General features: G+C 43.1%; 1 protein-coding gene across 1 annotated transcript; it reads left to right on the top strand.

The window, feature by feature from the left end:
• The first annotated feature begins 1,181 nt into the window (after nucleotides 1-1,181).
• LOC116494367 (rho GTPase-activating protein 20-like) lies at nucleotides 1,182-19,672 on the top strand. The gene is made up of 14 exons (XM_032196230.1): nucleotides 1,182-1,261; nucleotides 3,872-4,042; nucleotides 4,517-4,666; nucleotides 6,421-6,462; nucleotides 7,218-7,302; nucleotides 8,145-8,222; nucleotides 9,388-9,454; nucleotides 10,868-11,056; nucleotides 11,521-11,696; nucleotides 12,051-12,212; nucleotides 13,409-13,518; nucleotides 14,417-14,606; nucleotides 15,231-15,348; nucleotides 15,919-19,672. Exons 1-14 carry the CDS (start codon nucleotides 1,182-1,184, stop codon nucleotides 17,637-17,639), a joined length of 3,339 nt encoding a protein of 1,112 aa, XP_032052121.1. The 3' UTR covers nucleotides 17,640-19,672.
• Nucleotides 19,673-21,561: the final 1,889 nt, after the last annotated feature.

The following is a 21,561-nucleotide window of genomic DNA, read 5'->3' on the forward strand; positions in this document are numbered from 1 at the left end:
CCCAAATTCATTGTAATCCTTTGTTCTTGGCCTTTTCATCAGTGAAATGGGGATAATAACTTCCTCTAACATCATAAGAATGTCATGTTAACATGATTAATATAAGGTACCAAGCTCTAATAGCGTAAAGTACTCAGAGATTGTACTAATGAGTTCACATGAAATGACTATTTCTACATCCAGCATAGTTTGAAAAGTATGTGGTTGATAAAAGGAACACACTTTATCCGCAAGATTTCAACTAGCAATCCTAGTTTCTTTTATTCTTTGGATATTCCATATTTTAATATGTTCAGAAGTCAGAAGATCAATAATTCTGAACATAATCTTAACCTCCTGGTACTTAAAGCTCTAGCACAAGCGAATGCTGAAATTAGATATGAGGTAAGGGAAAGATTTTCCCATGCTTACTAAATATGAGGCACTCAAGTGCTGATTTGTTTCCCAGGCTAAAATATGGCATCTTTCTCCAGCACAAAATTCATTTAGCAACTAAAAGAAGACCCGTGACCTTCTGTGTATATGTTGACATATACGTATGGATGGTTATCGGGTCTAACTCACAAGTCTCACCATTACAGTCACCTCATTTACGTGTCATACAAGACTGTGGCTAAGGTGTTAAAAAAGATACACATGTCTTGAGGTTACGTTACCTGCAGAGGATATAATAGTCTATTTGATGAATCTATAAATCATGGAAAATAAAGAGAGAGAGAGAAATCTAATAAGTAAACTCATCCATTCCTTCAGCCCATAAAATATGGGTACCTATGGCATTAAATGCTGTCCATAGCTCTGTTCAGTCCAGTTTTAAAGTGGATTTCCTTGCTCTTCCTTAAAAGACTATTCCACTGTCTACTAGGTAAGAGTGTTAGGAAGTTTTCCTGACCTTCATCCCATGCTTTTTTCTCTGCCTAATTTCATGTCATTACTTTGAATTTTGGCTGTGAAAACTGGAAGTGTTTCAAGGTAGGAAAGATTTAAGTGTCCCACATAAATGGGAGACTTTACAAGTGTTTGAAAAGTAAGTATGGAAGGGAAAGTGTCTCACATCATGGCTTTCAGTGGTGAGGTATGATAAATTTTGGCAAGATAAAAAGAGAAATTGTAGAGTGCAGTAAGCAAATCTGCTTCCAAGGTGGCCAAACTAACTGGAAAGTATTTTTCTCTTGCAGAAGATGAAGCCCATAGTCCAAAGAAGACGATCTACGCCTTCTGCCATTACTAAAGCTCTCAGCAAGTCAAAGTACCATTCCAGGTAAAGGAAATACCTTTCGGACTCCTTTTTCACTTTTCTGCCTATACAGGCTGAAAAGAAACTGCTTTTAAAATTAATTTAACAGTGTCAAGGGCAATTGGTTTGTGGACACATCTGGAAGATTTTCTTTTTTACTGCAACATACTTTAAAAATGCAGTGCAGAGGATGTAAAGTGCCAGACAATGACATGAGCTGCAAATGAGACAAACTTCCTGTGCCATTCTAGCTGGGCAGTCAACGTGTGTTTAGCTGACAGATTCATGGCTGTTTAGTCTGCCATATAACCCGCAGCAAGCAGCAGTATGAGAAGGTGAACAGAGGTACTCTAAGAAATGAAACAACTGATGTCTTAGGAAGTGAGACTGGTACATGAGGGCCTCCTTTGTTCAGCAGTACATTGCCGTGGGTGAGAAGCACAATTGCAAATTGTCAGAAAGCAGACTTCAGTGCAGAGAGGCTGCATATGGGCCTGCCTGTGTTCTGCAAATGTCCACTGATTTGGGTGAGAGCAGTCATCCCCATCCCCTCAGTCCTAACTGCAGTGAGGGGCTGCAGTTTGGATTAATAGGAAAGGGACCATAAACAGTCCCCAAGTGAGCAGGTGTGGAAGGAGCTGCTCCAAGGAGAAGAAGGCTGCACCAGCCACAAGTCTTGTCAGGAGAACAGGCAGCCCTGGGGACACATCCTGGCCCTGCAACCAGGGGGACTCTCCACTGGGGAACTCTCCACAGGAGACCTCTCTGCCCTCTGCTCTGCCTGCTAGCCTGTCTGTGGGAAGGGTTGGCTTTGAGATTTGGCTCTGTTTCAGATACAAATTCACTTGGGAGTGTGAGGAGGCTGGGAGCTGCTTTGGGTAACAAGGGGAGTGCTGGGAGGTCTCTACGAGAACTGTGTGTGTGGCATCATCTCTGGCCATTTGCTGAGAGAGGTACGAGGATCCATCCTTCCTCTAGGACAATCATGTCCCCTGTCAGAAGACAGCAGCTTCCTCTTGCTACTAGCTTGGGTGGACAGGTTAAGTGACAACCTTAACATGAAAAGCTCCCTCTCCTGCCTGCAGCTCCAGAGTCATCCAGTGTTGTCCTGATGGTTTGCCCGTTAAGATATAAAGCACCAGGAGTGTCAGCAGATAGAGCTAGGTACAAACATGCCAGATTTGCAAATCTTCCACTGAAATATCAAGTGCTAGCTATGAATTGAGCTCCTTTGTCCTTACATGGGAACTGAACCCTAGTCAATGTCATGCTCTCTTCCTCCTGCAGCACCATGTAACTACTAGACATAGCTAAGGGGACACCATGCTCCTTTCTGCCTTGCACTAATAATGATCTTATAAATAACACTTCCTGAGGTATTAGTCTAGTTTGATCTTTTTTTTCTTTATAAGAAAAAGTTGATAAAGCTGAACTGCTTTACATTTTGATGCTGACCAGCCCTTCTGAAAAATACACCTTTTATGTTACACCATAGGTAATTGATGCATAGTACATCCTGCTTTTCTGAAACAACTGTCTGAGGTCAATCTTGCAGGATCATTTAAAATAAAGATCAGGACTGATTTTCATTTGGTCATCTCCTAACCAAATTATGTGGCTTCTTTGCTATTTCTCCCTCCTTTAAGTTGCACTAAGAAAAAAAAAAAAAAGAGAGAGAGAGAAAGAAACAAATTCTTGACTTTATTTGGCTGAAGAATATCCTCGTGAGGGAGGGAAATTTTAAACATTTCTCATGATGGATTGCTGTAGAAGGAGCTGGTACAATGCCATCTTTGCTTAGGCCACCAGAATATCGGTGAGATATTCTTTTTTGCTGTCCTGCTGTGTAAGCTGTGTAACTCCTCCAGCTTTAGGACATCCACTGCTGAGCTTGTGTGATGATGTGGCTCCCACTGCTCAGTTAATGCACATGGAAAGCTTTTAATAGCAAGTTTAAAGGTGATTTAACTTCTCACTTGCAGTGGCAACAGATGTATAAGCCAAGAATTCACTTGTTGGTGACTGGGGTGAGGAGGGAAGAATGTAGTTTTTCTGTAACTGGGGAATGATTTTCAAAAGCAGTTAATAGCTAGCTTTAACCTCAGTCCCATGAAATCAAAGAGGCCTCGTTATGAGATCAGTGGAAATGGAGTTAGACTAATGATGTCAAAAGTAGTACCCCTAAATTTCATGTGTTTTCTGATTTGCCTGTATAGAGACTGCCCTCCAACTAGAGAAGTATTGCAGAGGGGTGTAGGGATGGCAAGTATCTTTTACATGCACCCTTGCCTGCACGCAAGGTGCACATTTTTGTCTGTGTAGAGACAGGAGGATCTCTGTTACTCTCGATCTACATAAATCTAGGGCCATTTCTCAGAGGTTAGCTAGTTCAGTCGGGATCAGGTACAAAAAACAAGGTCTTTGAACAGACTCAGCCAGGAACTATTGCTTGTTAGTTCAGCACAATCCCACCTGCAGAGTGAGGGTAGACCCAGGAAATGATGGTGTGGGACCTGGTGTATGGTCTGCACTGATGATGACAGGCTGTTTGTTGCAAAACAGTCACCAGTGTTCAGCCACAAAACCTTATGAGAAAAGCTGCTGACAGTCATACAATTTTTTGTCCTCTTCCAGGGAAACTACCCTCTCCTCTTCCCATTCAGACAATGGGCTGCCAAGTTGGATGTTCAGCAGCCCAGGCTCCACTTTCATCCTGGATGAGCGAGTACAGCTAACTGTGGGCTTACAGACCCAGGAGAGACATTTGATCTTGTTCAGTGACATGCTGATCATCGCCAAGTCCAAGTAAGGAATTTGCAAATTTTGGATCTAAAATGTGGCATCTCCCCCTTCCACCTAAAGAAATTCTTCTTGGTATTAATGTTTCACTCCATTTTTCTGAAGGACAAGGTAGTTTTTGCCCCATTCCTCATGGGATTTCTTGTAGAAATCACATGAGGGTAAGAGACAGTAAGTACAGAAAACAGATTCTTGGTCTCACTGTTTCTGCCACATTTTCATGTAACACATGGTTACAACAATAGTTAGCCCAAATCATTACCTGCCTGTGGCTCTAGTGAAACACATTGCCCACAAGTGGAGCCGCCAACACCAAAATCCACTTGCAAAACTTTCCTACAGGTCCTCCACATCCCCAGACATTTAGTTTTAGAGGACTGCTAGTGTTGCTGTATCTGCAGGACAGGATGGTGGCACGAACAAACGTTGGAGGCATAGTTGTTAGAATATGGCCTAAGAAATTCATAATTTGAATTGCAGGTCTTCTGCCAGCCTGAAGCTGAAAAAGCAGGTACATCTGAGTGAAGTGTGGACTGGCACCTGTCTCAGTGAAGTGACAGAGAAAAAGATGAGTCCTGAGAATTCGTTTGTCATCGGCTGGCCTATCATCAACTATGTTGTCACCTTCAGGTATCACATCAGACATCAGACCTCTCTCCAACCAGGCAGCTGCCCAAGTCTTCCATGTGTCAAGAGAAATGATGACTGAGGATGCAAGACCCTGAACTCTACCACAGCCCTTCTCCCCATTGAGTGCATGACTCACATTAGGCAGTGTGGTAAAAATTTAGATCTTGGGAGACAGTCGTATTTTAAAATTATCTGCAGGCTAGTCCATGAGAGACTTTTAAACTAGAGGACCATGCCTTGCAAGTGGTATTGTAGCAAGAGCTGGCCCTGCCAAAGAATATACTGGAACATCGCATCCAAATCAGCCATAGCAAACTGGCTTGTGCCATCTTATAACCTACATACCTGTTGTTTCAGCACCTGCCAGCAGACATTTCATAGAATCATTGAACAGCTTGGGTTGGAAGAGACCTTAAAGATCTAGTTCCAACTCCCCTGCCATGGGCAGGGACACCACCTACTAGATCAGGTTGCCAAGGGTCTTGAACACATCCAGCCTAGTCTTGAACACCTCCAGGAATGGGGCATCCACTACTTTTCTGGGCATTTCTGTAGATTAGTCCTAGTTTGGGAATTTTTCACTTCAAAGGATGGTTTAGTTACATTAATGAAAATGCCAGATGGCTTTGTTCAGGGATTAAATTCCTTTATGCACCACTAATGTGGCATGGACAGCTTCTGGGTAAACCTTGCTGCTGGAGTCATCTTCCAGGATGTCTCGTGCCCACAACAATAGCCTGTAAAGATGACAAGGATTGTCAAGATAGGTCTGCAAAAGCAGCACAGTCCAGACCTGTTTAGTCCTTCCTAACCCCAACATCAGAAATGCAGGAGAGTGTGAAGCAGGCTAGAGAGAAACCAGATCATGTTCAATGCCATCTGAAAGGCTATTCAAGTGTTGATCCTGAGCTCATAAAGCTCACCAAAAAGAGTGTGACTTTTTTTTTTAGCTTGGGCTCAGTCTAGCCTGGCCAAATTGAATCTAGAGCTGGTATATCCACAAGGAGCTCAGGTCACTGCTAGCTCAGGCATCTCCACTTCACAGTCTGTTGCGAAACTGGGAGGCCAGCAATCTTCAAGGGTCATTCTGACCTTAGGGGTCTGCTGACTTGGCTAGAAAGACTGATCTAGTGTGATGCTTTTCCTTTTGTGGGGCAGCTGTCCTTGTGGGAAAAGAAATGGGAACCATACCCTACTTTCGCACTTGCTGCCTCATAATTTCCAAGGGTCAGGATGGTCTCTTCTGGGTGATGGATTCCTGGCCTTAGGACTCATGCTCTGACATGCAAGCAGTCATTTTTTGTCTTAGTCCAAACTCAAAAACAGTTGCTATTCCTTCATGTCACTGAGACCTGGGTAACCCACATTGGCAGCAGAAGCTTCTAAGAACAGCAGACATTGGAAAGGAAATAATAGTAGAAACAAAATAGTAATTAAAGGTCACCACAAAAATAATAAAGGCCCACAAAATGAGTTAACTCCAGAACCACACGAAGATATTTGTTCCTTAACTGAACACATGCCAGCCTGGGCGGGAAATGTAGTCTAGTTTGTTCTTGGGATTTTTTTGTTATGGTTATTATTGTTGTTTGTTGAAATAGGAACAGAAGTAGGAAAGGACTGTGCTTTTGTTCCAGGGCTTTGCAGGAAGGAACTTGACTTACAGCTATATATAAATGAAACTGGGTAAAGTTTCCAAAGGCTGTTACCCACTCAGCACTTGTTTGATGATCTGCCTCCCTTTTTATCTTCAGCTCAGCTGACGTGAAGGAACAATGGCTGTCTGCATTACTATGGTAAGTGACTCTCCTTTTATCCTTCTTCGGGGTGGTTCCTCTACAATACTCAGGAAATTTGTCATTCTTGATATCAGATTGCTCTCTGATTTTCAGCACAGTGAGTGTCTAGCTACTGTTTGAAAAATCTACCTTTGAAGTCTGATTGTAGAATCCATTGGTGAAAGCAAAAGTAGTGTTTACAGTCCAGAAAATATGAACTCCACTAGAAGATATTATTATTGGAGCATCTTATTCCTTTGGTGCTGGAGGTTGGCTTTCCTAATCACTGTGGAAATTCCGTAACTGGTATTGATTCTTCAGATGTTTTTTTGATTTGATTTAAAGTTTGTATTTCATGGCATCTGGAGGCTCCAGTTGTTTCTTTTTAATGTTATGTTTTTATATGTCATTTCCACGAACATTCAGGCAGAAGTGTTTGTATATGTAGAGAGAGGGGAAAAGGTTATCTCCCGATTCTTGGAGAACAATAACGATCCAAAGAATGATGGAAGGTGTTAAGTTAGGCACGTCTATCTGCATTAGCATTGCCATGTGGAGTTTTCCTAGCCTGTGGCCTCAAAGAAAGATTAATAGTTAGTAAAGCACATGACCACTCTGTAAACATTGCATGTTAATAATACTGTTGTAGTTGCTCTGTATTGATTGCAGTGCCAAGGAGCAGTTCTCTTGCATCTCTTGGATTCAAACTTTAGGGTCCTTCTTGAGTTTTCCTTAGAAATTATATTCCCCCCCTCTCTTTCCTTGACTTTCAGGCATATCAGTGAGATAAAACAGAATGAATATCTGAAGAATCTAACCCTTCAAATCTTTGTGCTGGATGCTGATAGCTGTTCTTCTGTAAGTAAAACTACAGCAGCTGTTGCTGCTACAGCTATCCTTGTTTAAAATTCAAGTCCCACCTGAAGAGATTTTACAGGGTGCATATCTGTGTAGCTGCATACTTCCTGCTGGAAGCCCACTCAGAGGGTTTTGGCTTGGGAAATCATGAGGTATCCAGACCCTTATCAAAGAATACTAAAGTCTTAAAATTATTCTTGGCTGCTGGCTTCTGTACTCCTTTTGCTTTACTTCAATATTGGTGATGCTTTGTGGTAGAGTGACCAGTAATTCCTATTTTCAATGCAGTAAGTGAAGATACTGATCCTGAAAGAATCACTGGCTTACTCTCCTGAATTATTTTACTAGAATATGTCCTGGTCTCTTCATATTTATAGCACTTATTTCTAGGCTTGACACCAAGCTTGGTGGGTCACCTTTACCTTTTAGCAAGTTGTCTTTCAGAGAGGGACCCCAGGCCATTTTGACTTATTAGCTTTATGCCATGTTCACCCTTTGAACTAACAATGGCATTGTTGTCAAATACCAATGTGATCAAATACAGTATCTGAACACCACCCAGTTCTTTTGTTTTCTACAGGATGAAGCCTTTGTATTCTAATAAACCAATGATGGAAATAGCTGACAATAGTTTTCACAATGTATAACCATCACCTATAACAATGATTCCAATGTAGTTCAAATTAATGCAACTGTTCTAAACATTTAGTTTAGAACATTTAGGAAAGACAGACAATAGACAGATGAGTGATATTTTTTGCCAGATTTTCAAGCTACAAGAAACTGCAACCAATCTCCATGCCTTCTTAATGGCTTCCCACATTTTCTCCTTTCCTTTCTAGACCACTGCAGTCAATGTGTCCAATGTGGAAACTGCAGAGAGTGTGATGAAGAAGACACTTCTACAGATTGGACTTCCTGTAAGTGACTGTTGCATAGATTTGCCAGATCTTAGCTAGGGGAGCTGGTAACATCTGGGTTTCAGGACACTGCAGATACACTGTAGATAGGTTTTGGGACAGTGCAGATAATAAGTCTACATTTGCTGTAGTTAACCAGTAAGACATTGATACTCTCTGGACTAGAAGATGAAGAAATTGGTTTGTGTGGATGCAAAAATTTACAAAGACGCTCATGCTTATGTTCCTACATTAAATTCAAACTTTGTAAAGTGATCCAGCATTAGGCTTGAGTCTAGCTTGTCAAAGAATTATTAATATAGCCATGAAATAGTGAACAAATCAGTAATGTTATCAGATGAGTCTTTCCCATTGCAATGGTCCAGCAATTACAGTGTTTGGTAGCTTTTACGGTGTCCAGTAATATAATACCAAGGAAAGGTGTGGAACACGTTGCTAAAATAGTCCTGGAAAATGCTCATTCTCTTTCTGTAAAAAGGAAATCACTTCTATTGTGTCATATGCGTATGTGTAATTATGTGAAAAAGTGTCTGGGCATACTCCATATCATTGCAGTCTTAAGAGAGACATGAATATTTCTCATCTTTCTTCAGCTTGCAGAACACATGATGCCAATACATCATACAAGTATGGCAGTGCTGTGGCATGCTAGGGGATAGGGAAGTAGGGAATAGCTGTGACAGCAAGAACCCAAATATGCCAATCTGTAATCTGACCTGGCAGCCACACCTAAATTCATTGGACTGTTGAGGCTGAAAATGGTACTGCGCTCTGTGTTCTCCATATACAATGTGGGACACCAGCATTCCTGAAAAAGCATGTCGACTTGACTGGTAGTGCTTCTCTGGTTGTGTCAAGGGATTTCTTCACTCAGAGCCTACTGGGTGGACGGTCAGGAAACCATTACATGGCTTTACAACCTCATGGCGCTCAGTCTGTTCTTCTTCTGAACCTTTTCCCTTTCACTCTCTATCAGACAGCATGACCCAGAGCACCCATCCCTCCCATCCATGTGTCCTGCAGTTAGCTATACACTTCTGCTGCTTCTTGGCCTGTTCAGACATTATCTCTCTCTGTTGTTTTCTGAGTAGAATGCAACTCCTTGGATCCTCATCCTGGTCCGCTTCACCTGATATTTTTTTCTTTTCTGTTCTTCAACCACCAGGGCAGGACAAATGACCATCATCTCTGGGTGATCTCAGGAAAAGATGAGCCTGCTTACCCTCTCATTGGTAAGAGCTCTCCCATTTTCTCTTAATTCTAGCACCACAGAAGTAAGTGAAAAATGACACTGGTGTATGTAGCAGAGAAATATCTGAAACAGTGCATTCTTCACATAAAAAAGCAATTGTAGGGGGACCGTATCAAGCTGATGTAGAATGTCACTTGGCTCTTATGGTGTCAGGATACACATTTAATGAAGGTATGTTGACATCTTTGAATATCTTCACACTTACTTCCCTTTTTCAAGCAAATCTGTGCATGTCTGGACCTGAAATCGTGACACTTCTCAGTAGACAAACCAAATTTACAGATTTTTAAGCTGGGTGAAGAATCTCTTTCCTTTTGGTGCTTGTGATGCAAGGGGCTGTAGGTAGGACATAGAAGAAAGCTTGCTCCTATCCCCCTGGCTGCTGGTATGAGCTTTCAGGTTGGTTTGCTTGGTGACTGGTCATTCTGTCCAGCACTTCTTGGAAGGCTTCTGCTCCTTACAGACAGTGCCTGTGGTCTGGGGCAGCCTCTGTCTGCCTTCACTGCCTGTGATAGAGATATACACTGATGTCCATCCAAACATCATCAGGAGCATCTCTGGACACCTTCTCAGCATTTTGTATTGAGGCCCTATGAGAAGTAAAACAAGTCATTGCAGTTAGGTGGCCACTCAGCAGAAGCATGCTAGGTCCAGGGGAAAGCAGTTGAGCAGCTTTCCCCTGCAGACATAACAGAAGAATGCAGAATTTTTAGGTGGATCCACTGGTGATTTGTAAGCTTTTTATGAAGAAGATAAGATATTTGTCTAACTTTTTTGGTACTTATTTATCTTTCATTTCATTGCAGTTCACAAATAATGAAACTGTTTTTTATGGAAAATCTTTATATGGAAGATCAAAGCCAATTTGTTTCATAAGGCTCCTTATAGTTGTCCTCTGAATCTCCACTTTAATCCAATACTGATCTGATCACACAAAGACATGGGCCACCGTAAGCAATGCCCTTTGCAGGTTGTTTATTTGAAAAGTTTGCTTTTCCAAGTTCTCATGCCACATGCTTATTTTTTGTATCTGTCCAGTACATACTAGACTATCATAGGTTGCTGACTGCAGCACAGAGCAATGCTTACAGTATTTTATTAGTGTAATGGGGTTCAAAAGTCTATTACTGAGGACTTGAACCATAATGTTCTGAAGAGCTGCTAATGAAGCTGGCCAGGTTTAATTTGATGAACTTATTTGTAAAGCAATGATCATATATGCACAGAGGCACCCTAGCCTCTTTAGTCCTCAGGTGGAGCTTTTGAGCAACATTGCTTAAAGGCCTGGCTGCAGTAAGAGCCATTGGATGTGGCTGCTTCCTCGCGCCCAGATTTAAATCTGTTTTCACGTCTGCATCTTTACTTGCCCTTTACACACCTCTTTGTTCCACAGGGCACGAGCATCCTTTCAGCATTGCATTGAACTGTCTCCGAGATTCTGTTGACCAGCAACAAGGAACCAACAATAACACCCTGCTGGCTGATGGGTCAGAAGCCTCCTTCCTTGAGCAGCTTCCAAAAGAAAAACAGTGTCAGTTTGTCCTGAAACCCAGGCTCCAAGTTCCATTGCAGCTGAAGAGAGGTAGGAGCTGCAGAAGTGCCTCACAACCAGACAGATTTTTCTGTTTTACGGGGCAGTGCCAAATTCTTCCAAGCATTGTACATGTATCCCAGAGTCACTCTCATACCTTACTGCATGCATAGAGGATGGGATTGCAGAGGGGCTAAAAAATTGTTGGTGCAAATGTTCAGAATTAGCTCTCAGTTCCTGAGTAGCTTTCAACTGCAAGCCATTCAAAACATTGCATAGATGATAAAGTTCCCTAAAGAACAGTGAATGAGTAAGACTTCTGATGATGGTTGAGAGATGAACAAGTGTTTTCACTGCAGTGGTTTCTACCTGCCTATCCCCCTTAACAGTGTATTTATTATCAATGAGATGGTAGAAACTTCTTGCTTTGCTGGGAACTCTGACTCCCCTGCAGGTCACTCACTGGCCAGTAGGAAGGACAATCACATGTATAATGAAGATCTGTTTCCTTTTAGAGTCACTGCAGAAACACACCAAGAGGAAGAAGTCATTGATTGACTGGGCCCTGCGCCGTAGCACCAGCACACCCACAGACAGCCCTCCTTCACAGTCACCTACCACCCCACGGAAGCTCTTTGGCCTGTCTCTATCCTCTGTCTGTCCTGATGGGATCCTTCCCAAGCCAATCATGGTAAAGAGCAGCCTACGCTGTTCATTCTGACATAAATGCGATGCGTTCGGTCAAGAATTTAAAGAAGACAACCAACATTTGCCTGTGGTGTCAGTGGACTATGTACATATACGTTGTCTAAATCTCATTCACTACAAGAGTCCACTGGACTCTCGCTTGCCACAGGATAGGAGTGCCCATGTGAACTGTACACGCAACTAAGGCTCTTGTCCCTGTTCAAGTCATGACAAACCTCTTCTACGTCTGTCCTCTTCCCAGTGCTGACTAGGTCTTACACTAATTATGTGAGGGATAATATACACAAACAACATGATAAAGTATTAGGTTCTTACATATAACTGAGCTTTCTCTTAGGATATGCTGCTCCTGCTGTACCATGAAGGTCCCTCCACTAGGGGCATTTTCAGACGTTCTGCCAATGCCAAGACTTGCAAGGAATTGAAAGAGAAGCTGAACTCTGGAGATGATGTCCAGGTGGACGGAGAGTCAGTCTTTGTGGCTGCAGCTGTCATCACGGTATGTTGGGCCAAGTAACTCAGCTGTCTGAGCTAATCGTGCCTTCCTTCTTTTAGTAAGAAAGCAACATGAGTCTTTACGGGGAGGGATGATTCAAAGCAGGGCAGGGCAGGGGGGTTGCACAAACCATTTCCAGCAAGGCACATTCTCAGTTGACAGCTTTGTCCTCTATGTGCACAAACGTATCTGTCTGACCCAGTGGTGGTTGCTTTAACGTGCAGGTATGTGCAGTGGCCCTCAAGCCAGTGTTTCATTTTGTACCTCCCTTGTACAAAACAGCCTCCACCAGCAGTTCTAGTAACATCTACCTCCAAAGTAACTATGGCTACTGTGCAGGAATTATCTCACAGTGCCAAATACCATGACAGTGCCTGAACTCAGCAATTCAGATGCTAGACACAGTAGGTCATTAAGCCCTGTGGTGACAGCACTGTAATTGTTTTTTGTCCTTTTCGGACACATAGAGGAGCGTGGAGGGAGATGTGGGAGGACTAGTGCCATTTGACTGCAACCACTCTGTATTCCCCGCAGAGAGGCCATGCAAAGGAGATGGCTTGTACGATCTAGGCTCTGAGCCTTCACCCTCTAATCAGACAGCAAGCAAGAGGAAAGCTGCCAAGTCCAAGCAGAGGCATTGTAGTGGATGGGGGATGAAGCTTGGAATAAGACACAACTTTTGATAAGAAAAAGCCTATCTTTTGCATTTAATTTGCAATTAAATGTGGTCACAACAATTCAGACACTAAAGTGCCAAAAACATTCCTACATCTTGTTCTAGTTGACCTAATATAAAAAGCTGTTGACTGGGAGGATATTCAGGCATTTTACATGCAAAACGTATGTTAAGTTGTTACAAAGTCCTCTCATAAAAACAGCAATCCTTATTGATTAAAAATATTTCAGACAGAACTATGCATAGCCTTAGATACCAGTCCTTGGCCTACTGTAGCAGAGATCAACCCTGTTCTGGAGGAGGGGCAGGCATGAGCATGTTCTTCTGCCATAAACTGTAAACACAGTTCTGCAGTGCTGCAAATGAAGAGCTTGGTGGAAGTGGGGAGGGAAGGAGAAATGTATTTGTGTCGCGTCTCATTTTATCTTCTTAATATGAATAAACACTAACTATATGCATCATGAAACCAAAACAAGGAATTCAAAACTGACCAGACTGCTCTGCATATATATATTTAATTCAGGATTTTCTCCGAAATATACCTGACAGTGTTCTATCCTCAGACATGCACGGACTGTGGATGGAAGCTGTGGATACAGAAAATCGGGCACATAAAATTGAAGCTATCAAAAGGTTTGTAAAAGCCTTTGTAAAAGCTTGTTTTGGTGGGAGAAGGCAAAACATAGGGCCCTAATCATAGACTTCATCTTCTGGGAGACTCCTGTTGCTGTTCCAGGCCACAGTAGAGCTGTTGCTGGTTGCTACTGTCACTGGTCAAAACCTTTCAGTGGTCTTTTGTTAACATTTCTGACGCAGGAAAATAAATTTCTTTTCTGATGACCAATTCAAATTACCAGAACCAGCAAACTGAAAAACCACAGTAATTCAGTCACCAGAAGTACATCAGATATTAGTGGAATTAGATCTTTAGCAATGGTAACTTTTTTTCTATGTGCACAAAATAAAGATAATCATATTGGCAGTTAGAAGAAATACGCCTACCAAGATGGTGACTGGAACCTTGAAAACAGCTCTACTGCCTTGAAACTGCTGCCCCAAGCAAGAAAAGTGTATTAGGAGCAAGCAGGATAAGCAGTATATTGAATCTCTTCTTGATAGTGGCTTTTGACCCTTGCTGTTTGACCTGGATCTCCTTCTTGCATTGTCTCTATAGCACAGGACACGGGCAATGGCATTGTCTCATGCGCTGCTGGCATGGAGCTGTATGCAACTCCTTTGGGTGGTCTTTATTTTGTTAAGACTTCTACCCACAAGTTGTGGATATAAGTCCCTTGGTCTCCCCCCCCAGGCTTTGTGAACAGAATGGTTGGGCAATATGAATGTAAAACTGTGGCTCTCACATACATTGAAGAGGGAAATGTCTTACTTTATTATCAGATGAGAATGTCTCAGACTGGTTATAAAAGGGCAGAAAGGGACAAAAGCTTTGGGAAGCAACCTCCAGTACTTGAAGACCAGATTTTTATAGTCTGTTACATTTGCTGTTTTCCTGTTATCACTCTCTTAACAGCCTAGTCAATCAGCTCCCAGACGCCAACCTCATCTTACTCAGACACCTCTTTGGAGTTCTTCATCACATTGAGCAGAATTCTGGTGTGAATCAGATGAATGCCTTTAACCTGGCTCTTTGTATAGCACCCAATATGCTGTGGCTACCTAGTCCCACTGGGCCTGAGGAGGAGAGCAGGTCTACAAAGAAGGTAATTTCTCATAGGTTTGACCTCATGATTGTCTTTACATTTTGTCACTTTTTATGGGCACTGTATTTTGTAGACTAAATGGAAGCATAGTTATCAGTGATATTGTAAGCTGAGTGGCATCAGAGCTTCATCCTTTCCCCTATGCAGTCATGCCCAAGCTAGTGAGTCAATTTAGCTACTTAGGTTATGTAGGGTGGAAAGGGAAGCCGTGGTTGCTTTACCAGGTGAAGTCCTTTATGGACAAGCATGTTCAAGAAAGATGGGGCAGCTGAAGTTAGACACTGCCAGTTCAGCTCAATCTAAAGCTATCCTGCAGAGACAAAGTGAGCAATAAACATGATGGAGTATCAGAGGGGAGGAATGCTTGCTTGTAGTTTGTGAGGTGTTACCAATAGTAAGGAAAATCATAGAATGTTCTGTATCTGGCTCACTTCACCAATGCACATAGTTCATATTCCTTCCACAGGTGTATTTAATAAATAGGTATTGCTGCATCCTTAACAACATTTTGAGCAAATGATTCTGTAGGAAATTGCATCTTTGTCAAAGAAAAAAGAACTTTTGGGGACTTACTTGATTTGCTATATATTCATGAAACTGACTGTAAATTCATGTCTTTGCCAGGTAGCTATGTTAGTGCAGTTTCTGATTGAAAACTCGGCAGAGATTTTTGGAGGTGACATTGCTTCCTTGTTTCAAAGATCAGACAAAAAGGAGTCCAAAAACTCTGAGGAATCTGTGGGTAAGTTGGCCATACTGTATCTTCAAGAAAATGTTAAAATCTTGTAATAGATAAACTCTTCATGCAGAAGAGTTTGTTTCTCCTTCACTGCCAAAGAAAAGCACTGAAAAACAACAGGTTTGGATTTTCTCTTTCCCTGTAAGACATAGGCAAAAAGCAAAGGGAAAACAGAGTGCTGAGGTGTGACACCTCAAACACATCCCTGAATATGGTTGTCTTTCTCTGTGGCTGCTGTTCAATCTATTCCAGCCATTCCAAATTAAAGCACTATCACAGGAATTTAGTGTAGCCTTAGCAATGCCATGTTCCAGCAGTCTTTCAGATTAGTTCTACAGAGCTAAATCATAAGGTTGTATGGAAAGAGATACAGTTGTTGACTACCCTGGGTTGTCAACCCAGAATTTTTGGTATTGTTCCCAGTACTGTTCTAGTCCCTGGGAAAATAATAGATCATCCTTGCTTTCCTGTCGGCAAAATGTGGATGATAATATTTCCCCTGCCTTGATTGTAAGGTGCTGTATGCAGTTGGGAGACATAGGCAGCAGATAAATTTTGTGTTCTCTGCCCTAGGCATAGGCTTGGCTCAGAATGATGATTCCTCCGATGAGCTGGAATTTTCTGCTTGTGACCCAGAAAGACCAAAGCATTGTCTGGTACCTGAAACAGATGCCATTTTTGAACAGTCTAGCAGCTTGTTACTCGATGAGGAGCAAGAAGACTGGGACTTGTTCAGTGAGATCACAGCCTGCTACCAAAGCAAAGTCCAGAATAACACCAGTGCGGATAGCTATGACCTCCTAGAAGAGGAGGGCTCTTTCTGCTCCATTGGCTCAATACGCTCACTCAGCCCAGCCAGGGACCGGTGCTCGTCAGAGCCCAGTGTCTGCCTTAGCTCCCAGCTTCCTGCTCAGAGCCATGAGCCCGTGGCTCGCCAGTCTAGCTGTGATGCAACCATCATGCACAGCCATACAGACTGCATCCACAGGCTCAAGCAACTACAGGTGGAGAGCCAGAAGTTGATTGATGAAGGCCTAAGCCCTGGGGGTAATAAGGTCAGGCAGAATTTGTGGCAGTCACCTCAGACCAGCTCTAGGGTGAAGAAATCCAGCCTGTCCAACAGGTCCAGCTTCTCTAGTCTGTCCTCCACCACCACATCTCCATCTGCCTCTTCACTTAGCTCCTTAGACAGTGCTTTCTCCTACTGCTCAGAGTCATCAGCTGTTAGTCCTACAGATGGCTCGTCCCTGCCATTCATGTTTGGCACATCTGCCAGACTTCATGCTGTGTCTCCCAAGATTGCCAAGAGATCTCCAAAGGAGTGGCACAAGTCTTTCACCTCTCCTATGCCTTTACATCTGTGTGACGTTGACAGTTTCAATGAGTGTGAACCCAAGGCTTTAGACAGCAGCCATTTTGGGGGGGAGAGGAAAAGTTCTGCATCTGTCAGCAGAGCTGCAGTGGGAAGCCCACTAACCAACACTGACTGGGAAAAAGAGGAGAGACAGCTGAGTTCTGCAGGGGGCTCTGGTCCAGGGCTCAGAAGCCAGGATTGTGCCAAGGAGCTAGAACAAACTCCCGAGCCCTCAACTGGCAGCCCAACTGGTGATAAATTCCCACCGATCAGCCAACAGCAGCAGAGGGAGAAGGCAGTGAAGCACATTGAAATCAAAAGCATTGATGACTGCCCTCCAACTCAGGAAAGCCTGAAGCGCACCAAGATAACCTTTTACATGGCCCCAGATAAAGAAAGCTGTCGGGCATCTCCAGTGGAAGAGGAGCGTTCCAAGACAAACACCAGCAGCAGCAACTCACCCAGTAGCAGCAATGAGCAAAGCCTGTCTAAGAGCTTGCAGACTGTGAGAGTCCATATTCCCCAGACAGTTTTCTATGGGCAGAATACCCCCCTTGTCCTGCAGTCCACCTCCAGGCGACACCACCATGAACCAACAATCCTGTCCTTACAGGCAGAGCACAAAGAGAGTCCCCAGAGTTTCTCCACTCCCAGTGAGCTGGAGAGCAAGCGACTGGAAGTGGTGCAGGCACCAGTCCAGAGTAGGGGCTTCAACACATTCAGCCACACTATCCGTATCATCCTCCCTGCCTCCATTCGAAACACTGTCAGGGAATATTTCAAACACAATGAAACCAAGACCTGTCCCATGGCTGAGGCAGAAGCAGTGGAAAATGAACTTCTTCGGAGCAAGATGGAGTGGCTCAGGAGCCAGCCACTGGCAGAAGTGACCACGGAGGAGTGTGATGCAGTTGCATTTGCAGAAGAGACACTTGTCTAGAGAGATGACGGTGGAAGAACTGAATATTTTTTGTGTATATGCAGCAGAAAATATTCTGTAAGATATGATCAAGGTGTGAAGAATCTAGTGGGCTGCATTGGCAATAAGTGTAAAGTTACTCTAATGTGTATGTAATATAATGTGGGGGTCTACAATTCATTTTGATTGGGCTGGGGGGGAGGGCATCTTGTTTTTCCTTTACATTTTTTTTATACTTCAGAGACTTCACCGACTAGGTGTCAATTGGTCTGAATGCCACCAGACTCCATCCGTGAATTAGCTGACATGTACAGAGTCTGATCCATTTCTTTTTAAAGCAGGAAAGGGAAATTCTGCTTTGTTTTCTCCAGTCACCAATGTGTGTGGATGACTGGAGAACCAGGACAGCAAATACTCTATCAGAATTAAGTTAAAGAATTTAAGCTTGCACAAAATTCTCTACTATTTGCTGTTCATTGTTACATGAACAGCTAGTGCTGTTCATTCATCCAAAAGAAGACCCTTCACCCCCATTCCACAAATCACTGCTTCTCTCTGCTCATCTTCCTTTTGTCCCCCAGTGGTAACAGTTTGCGTTCATTACTGCTTGAGAAAGAAACACCAAATGGAGCCCAGCTTTCATTGACAAGGCATATGTAATGTTTAACCCCAATATGTTTTGTTTGTTTGTTTGTTTGTTTTTTCCCAAGTTTATATTGATTCTCTCTTGTCATACCTCCTCCAAAGCTAGCATTTGACAGAGCCACAGTTACTATAAAGGGCACAGTTACTATAAAGAACATCAGTGAAGTTCTGTCACTTCAGAAGGGCTAAGAATATCTGTGTTCTATGGTATTCTCTGGGAGAAGATGGTCCTTTCAGTCTCAGTAAAAGGTGACATTTTTCTGTGAATGATGGTGACATTTCAGACAGCCCTTTCCAGAGGCAGCGTGAATGGGACTCCTAATCAAATCCCTAGTCATTCTGGGAAGGACTCGAGCAGTATTTGGCTTTAGCATGAAGTTAAGGAGTTGTGGAAGTAGTCAAGAATGTTGTTAAGTGGATGCTGCAGCAAAGTCCCATCCAGCCAGAAAGCTGACAGACACTCTATAGGCTAACTGTCCAGGTTTTGACAGCACTGATGTCAGAGTAGTCAAAGTAGTAGTGAGATCCCACACATCAAAGACCATAGCCCATGGCACTCCAGCAGAATTAAATATGGAAAAGTGACAGGCAGGGATGTGTTAAGAAGCCTGTTTATATTTTACCACTAAAGAAATGCAGCCAGTAAACTCCTGGAGCATCCCCATGATTCCACTCAAGACAATGCTCAGAATGGTTTTTGCCGTGATGGGACTTAATGGGACTCTAAAAAGACTTGTCTAAGAAGATGCTAAGAGCACTACGTTAGCTTGACTGGTATTAAGAAAATGATGGGAAAAGTCTCAAAGGTTAAAATGTTCAGGGTGCTTCATCTGAAAGTTACGTAAGAGTTTTCTACAGTGGTTTCTCTCAGAGTGAGACAGCCCTTTTACTCAGTTACTAGTGAATGGGTGAAGGACAAGAGAAATACATGAATCTTAGTGATCAAATGGCTATCCTTGTGGAGTAAGTGCCCCATGCAGGTTGCCAAGTATATGCCATAGCCATGCCTGGGATTGCTTGTCATCAGCTGTGGTTCAGCCCTTGCACAGAGGGGACATTACCTTTGTAAAATGATCCAGTAAGTATCTTCCAGGTGCCAGTGACAGGGCCTGTTAGCTGGCCCAGGACTCAAAGTTCACACCACATTCCTCTAGGGATTGAAGGAGCCCCAAGTCCACTTTATAAGGTGTATAGAAAATGATTTGTCCTGCTTAGTGTTTAATTCTCAGATGTGGCATTCTCTGTCCCAGCTCACCTTGGTGGCCCTTGTTGATGATGAACGGTATATATAATTGTAGTACAAACCACCTGCCATCATTTCTCTGCACTCACAAAACACTACAGAGTCATTCAGTTTTTTTTTCAAGAGCTATGGTTGTAACTATTTCAATAAAAAGAGACAGTTTGCATGTGATGTGGCAATTGCCTTTTGTTCCCTCTTTGCTCCTACTTTCCCTCTCTTCTGTGCTTGGGTGGTCGTGCTTGCAACCATGCCATGAACTGAACCATGCCATGATACATGCACATGCATCCCACTCAAGCTGTGACACTGGGTCTTGCTCACAAGGAACCCTCTCCCAGCTCCCTTGCTTCTCTAGCCCTCATTATTTGAGCTCCCCTCCAGGGGAATACACCTACCCACACTGCATCAAGGAGAAGGCAATAGATAACATTACTGCTGTTTTAACAAAGTAGCCCACAGAAGGCTTTAACCAGAGTTAAAGTACGTGTTGGTCTTCTTCAGGGAGGTTTAAATGGATGTGAATACTTCCAGGTCAGGGAGGGCACATTGAGCCTGACACTGACTACAGCACAGTGTCTGCAGCACTGTGCCCTGATAGGCCAAGCAAGTCCAGCTCATTTGCCTTGAGAAGACGAGTCATGCACTTCAGCGTCTTCGTTTCTGTTTGGCATGTATACTTTGTTCCCTTATCCCTCAGGCTGACTGAAACTGATAGAAGTGCCTAAGGGCAACTACAGTTGTTTATTTTAACTGTCTTAATTCCACTTCTTATATGCCAATAGAGTCAGGAAAGTCAGGTATCCACAGACAAATTCAGAAGGGATTCTACCCTCATCCTTGGCAGATAGCCCCTTTGTGCAGCATACTCACCTGTACCCTATAGCAACTTTGAGTGTTAGACTTGCAGAAGGGAAGCATAGGCTATTTTTGCTACCTGCATTTCAAAGCAACGTGCCCTAGAAACCTTTTCTTTGAAGGGCAACAATGCTCTGAAGAGGAATGTGACAGCCACTCAGCCATTTTAAGCCAGCAGCTAGTGCCTCACTTGCCCCCCCCAACAGCACATGGCTTCAATGCCTCTGTGCAGAGAAGTGACATCTTTCAGCCGCAAACTGTGGTCCAGCTTTGGGCTTACAAACAGGAGGTGACTGATGAGAGGGACTGCAAAGCCACAAATCATCTCTGCTTTGCAAATGGATAGTGGCAGAAACAGGGAGACGTGAAGTGGTACTGAAACTGGTGGCTTCACTGCTTTCATTTAACCTCTTTTACAACCTATGGTAAATCACAAGCAAGTGTTCAGCACCAGAAAAATCCCACCATTGTATACCCTTGTCTTAGTCTCCCAGCATAAAATTTTGTATGGATGAATGGACCAGAGAGGAAACCAAGGTTTGTACCTGGGGATATACAGGATGTCACTCTTCACCTGTGAGCCCCACACTGACACTGGACTACGCTTAGAGGGGCAGAACTCATGTCAACATTACTCCTGCCCTGGGGAAAGGTATGGAGGTAGCAGCTGAAATCAAACATGGATAACTGCTCTGAGCCTTCCAAGACAGAGCTAGTCATGACTCAGTGTAAGAGATTGAGGAAAGAACAGAAATAAAACGAAGTCAAGGAAATTCAGGTTCGAGTCACATCCTCTTCCCTTCTGCTTGCAGTTTCACGAGTTGCTGATGTAGAGCGAGCTCCACCTGGTGTCTGTTTGTTCAGATGCAATCTGACACTGTGAGACACGCTGCATAGTCTTGGCATTTTGATGCTAGAGACCAAAAAGCTGTGGGAGGAGAGAAGATTATAAAAATTAAAAATAAATAAATAATGCCCAAGACAATTGTGAACACCCTAATATCAGCTAAAAGTACTTTAAATTTATAAGCCTTTTATGCAGTTGATACCTTGCCTAAGAACAGTAGATTGTTTATTTAAATTGGCTGCTAAGTACAGCCTGGGTTATAATTAAGTCTGTAGCAAAATGCTGGAAAACTCAATTGTGTGTCATGGATTCTCTACAGCATTCATACTTCACATATTTGCTTAAACATAAGG

The sequence above is a fragment of the Aythya fuligula genome, chromosome 13, assembly GCF_009819795.1.
Source record: "Aythya fuligula isolate bAytFul2 chromosome 13, bAytFul2.pri, whole genome shotgun sequence".
NCBI classification, from domain to species: domain Eukaryota; kingdom Metazoa; phylum Chordata; class Aves; order Anseriformes; family Anatidae; genus Aythya; species Aythya fuligula.

Coding starts and splice junctions, on each gene's coding strand:
- LOC116494367 (XM_032196230.1), top strand. CDS start 1,182: ATGAAGCCCATAGTCCAAAGAAGACGATCTACGCCTTCTGCCATTACT. Junction 11,057..11,520: donor TCCATTGCAGCTGAAGAGAG/GTAGGAGCTGCA, acceptor GTTTCCTTTTAG/AGTCACTGCAGAAACACACC. Junction 14,607..15,230: donor AGAGCAGGTCTACAAAGAAG/GTAATTTCTCAT, acceptor TGTCTTTGCCAG/GTAGCTATGTTAGTGCAGTT.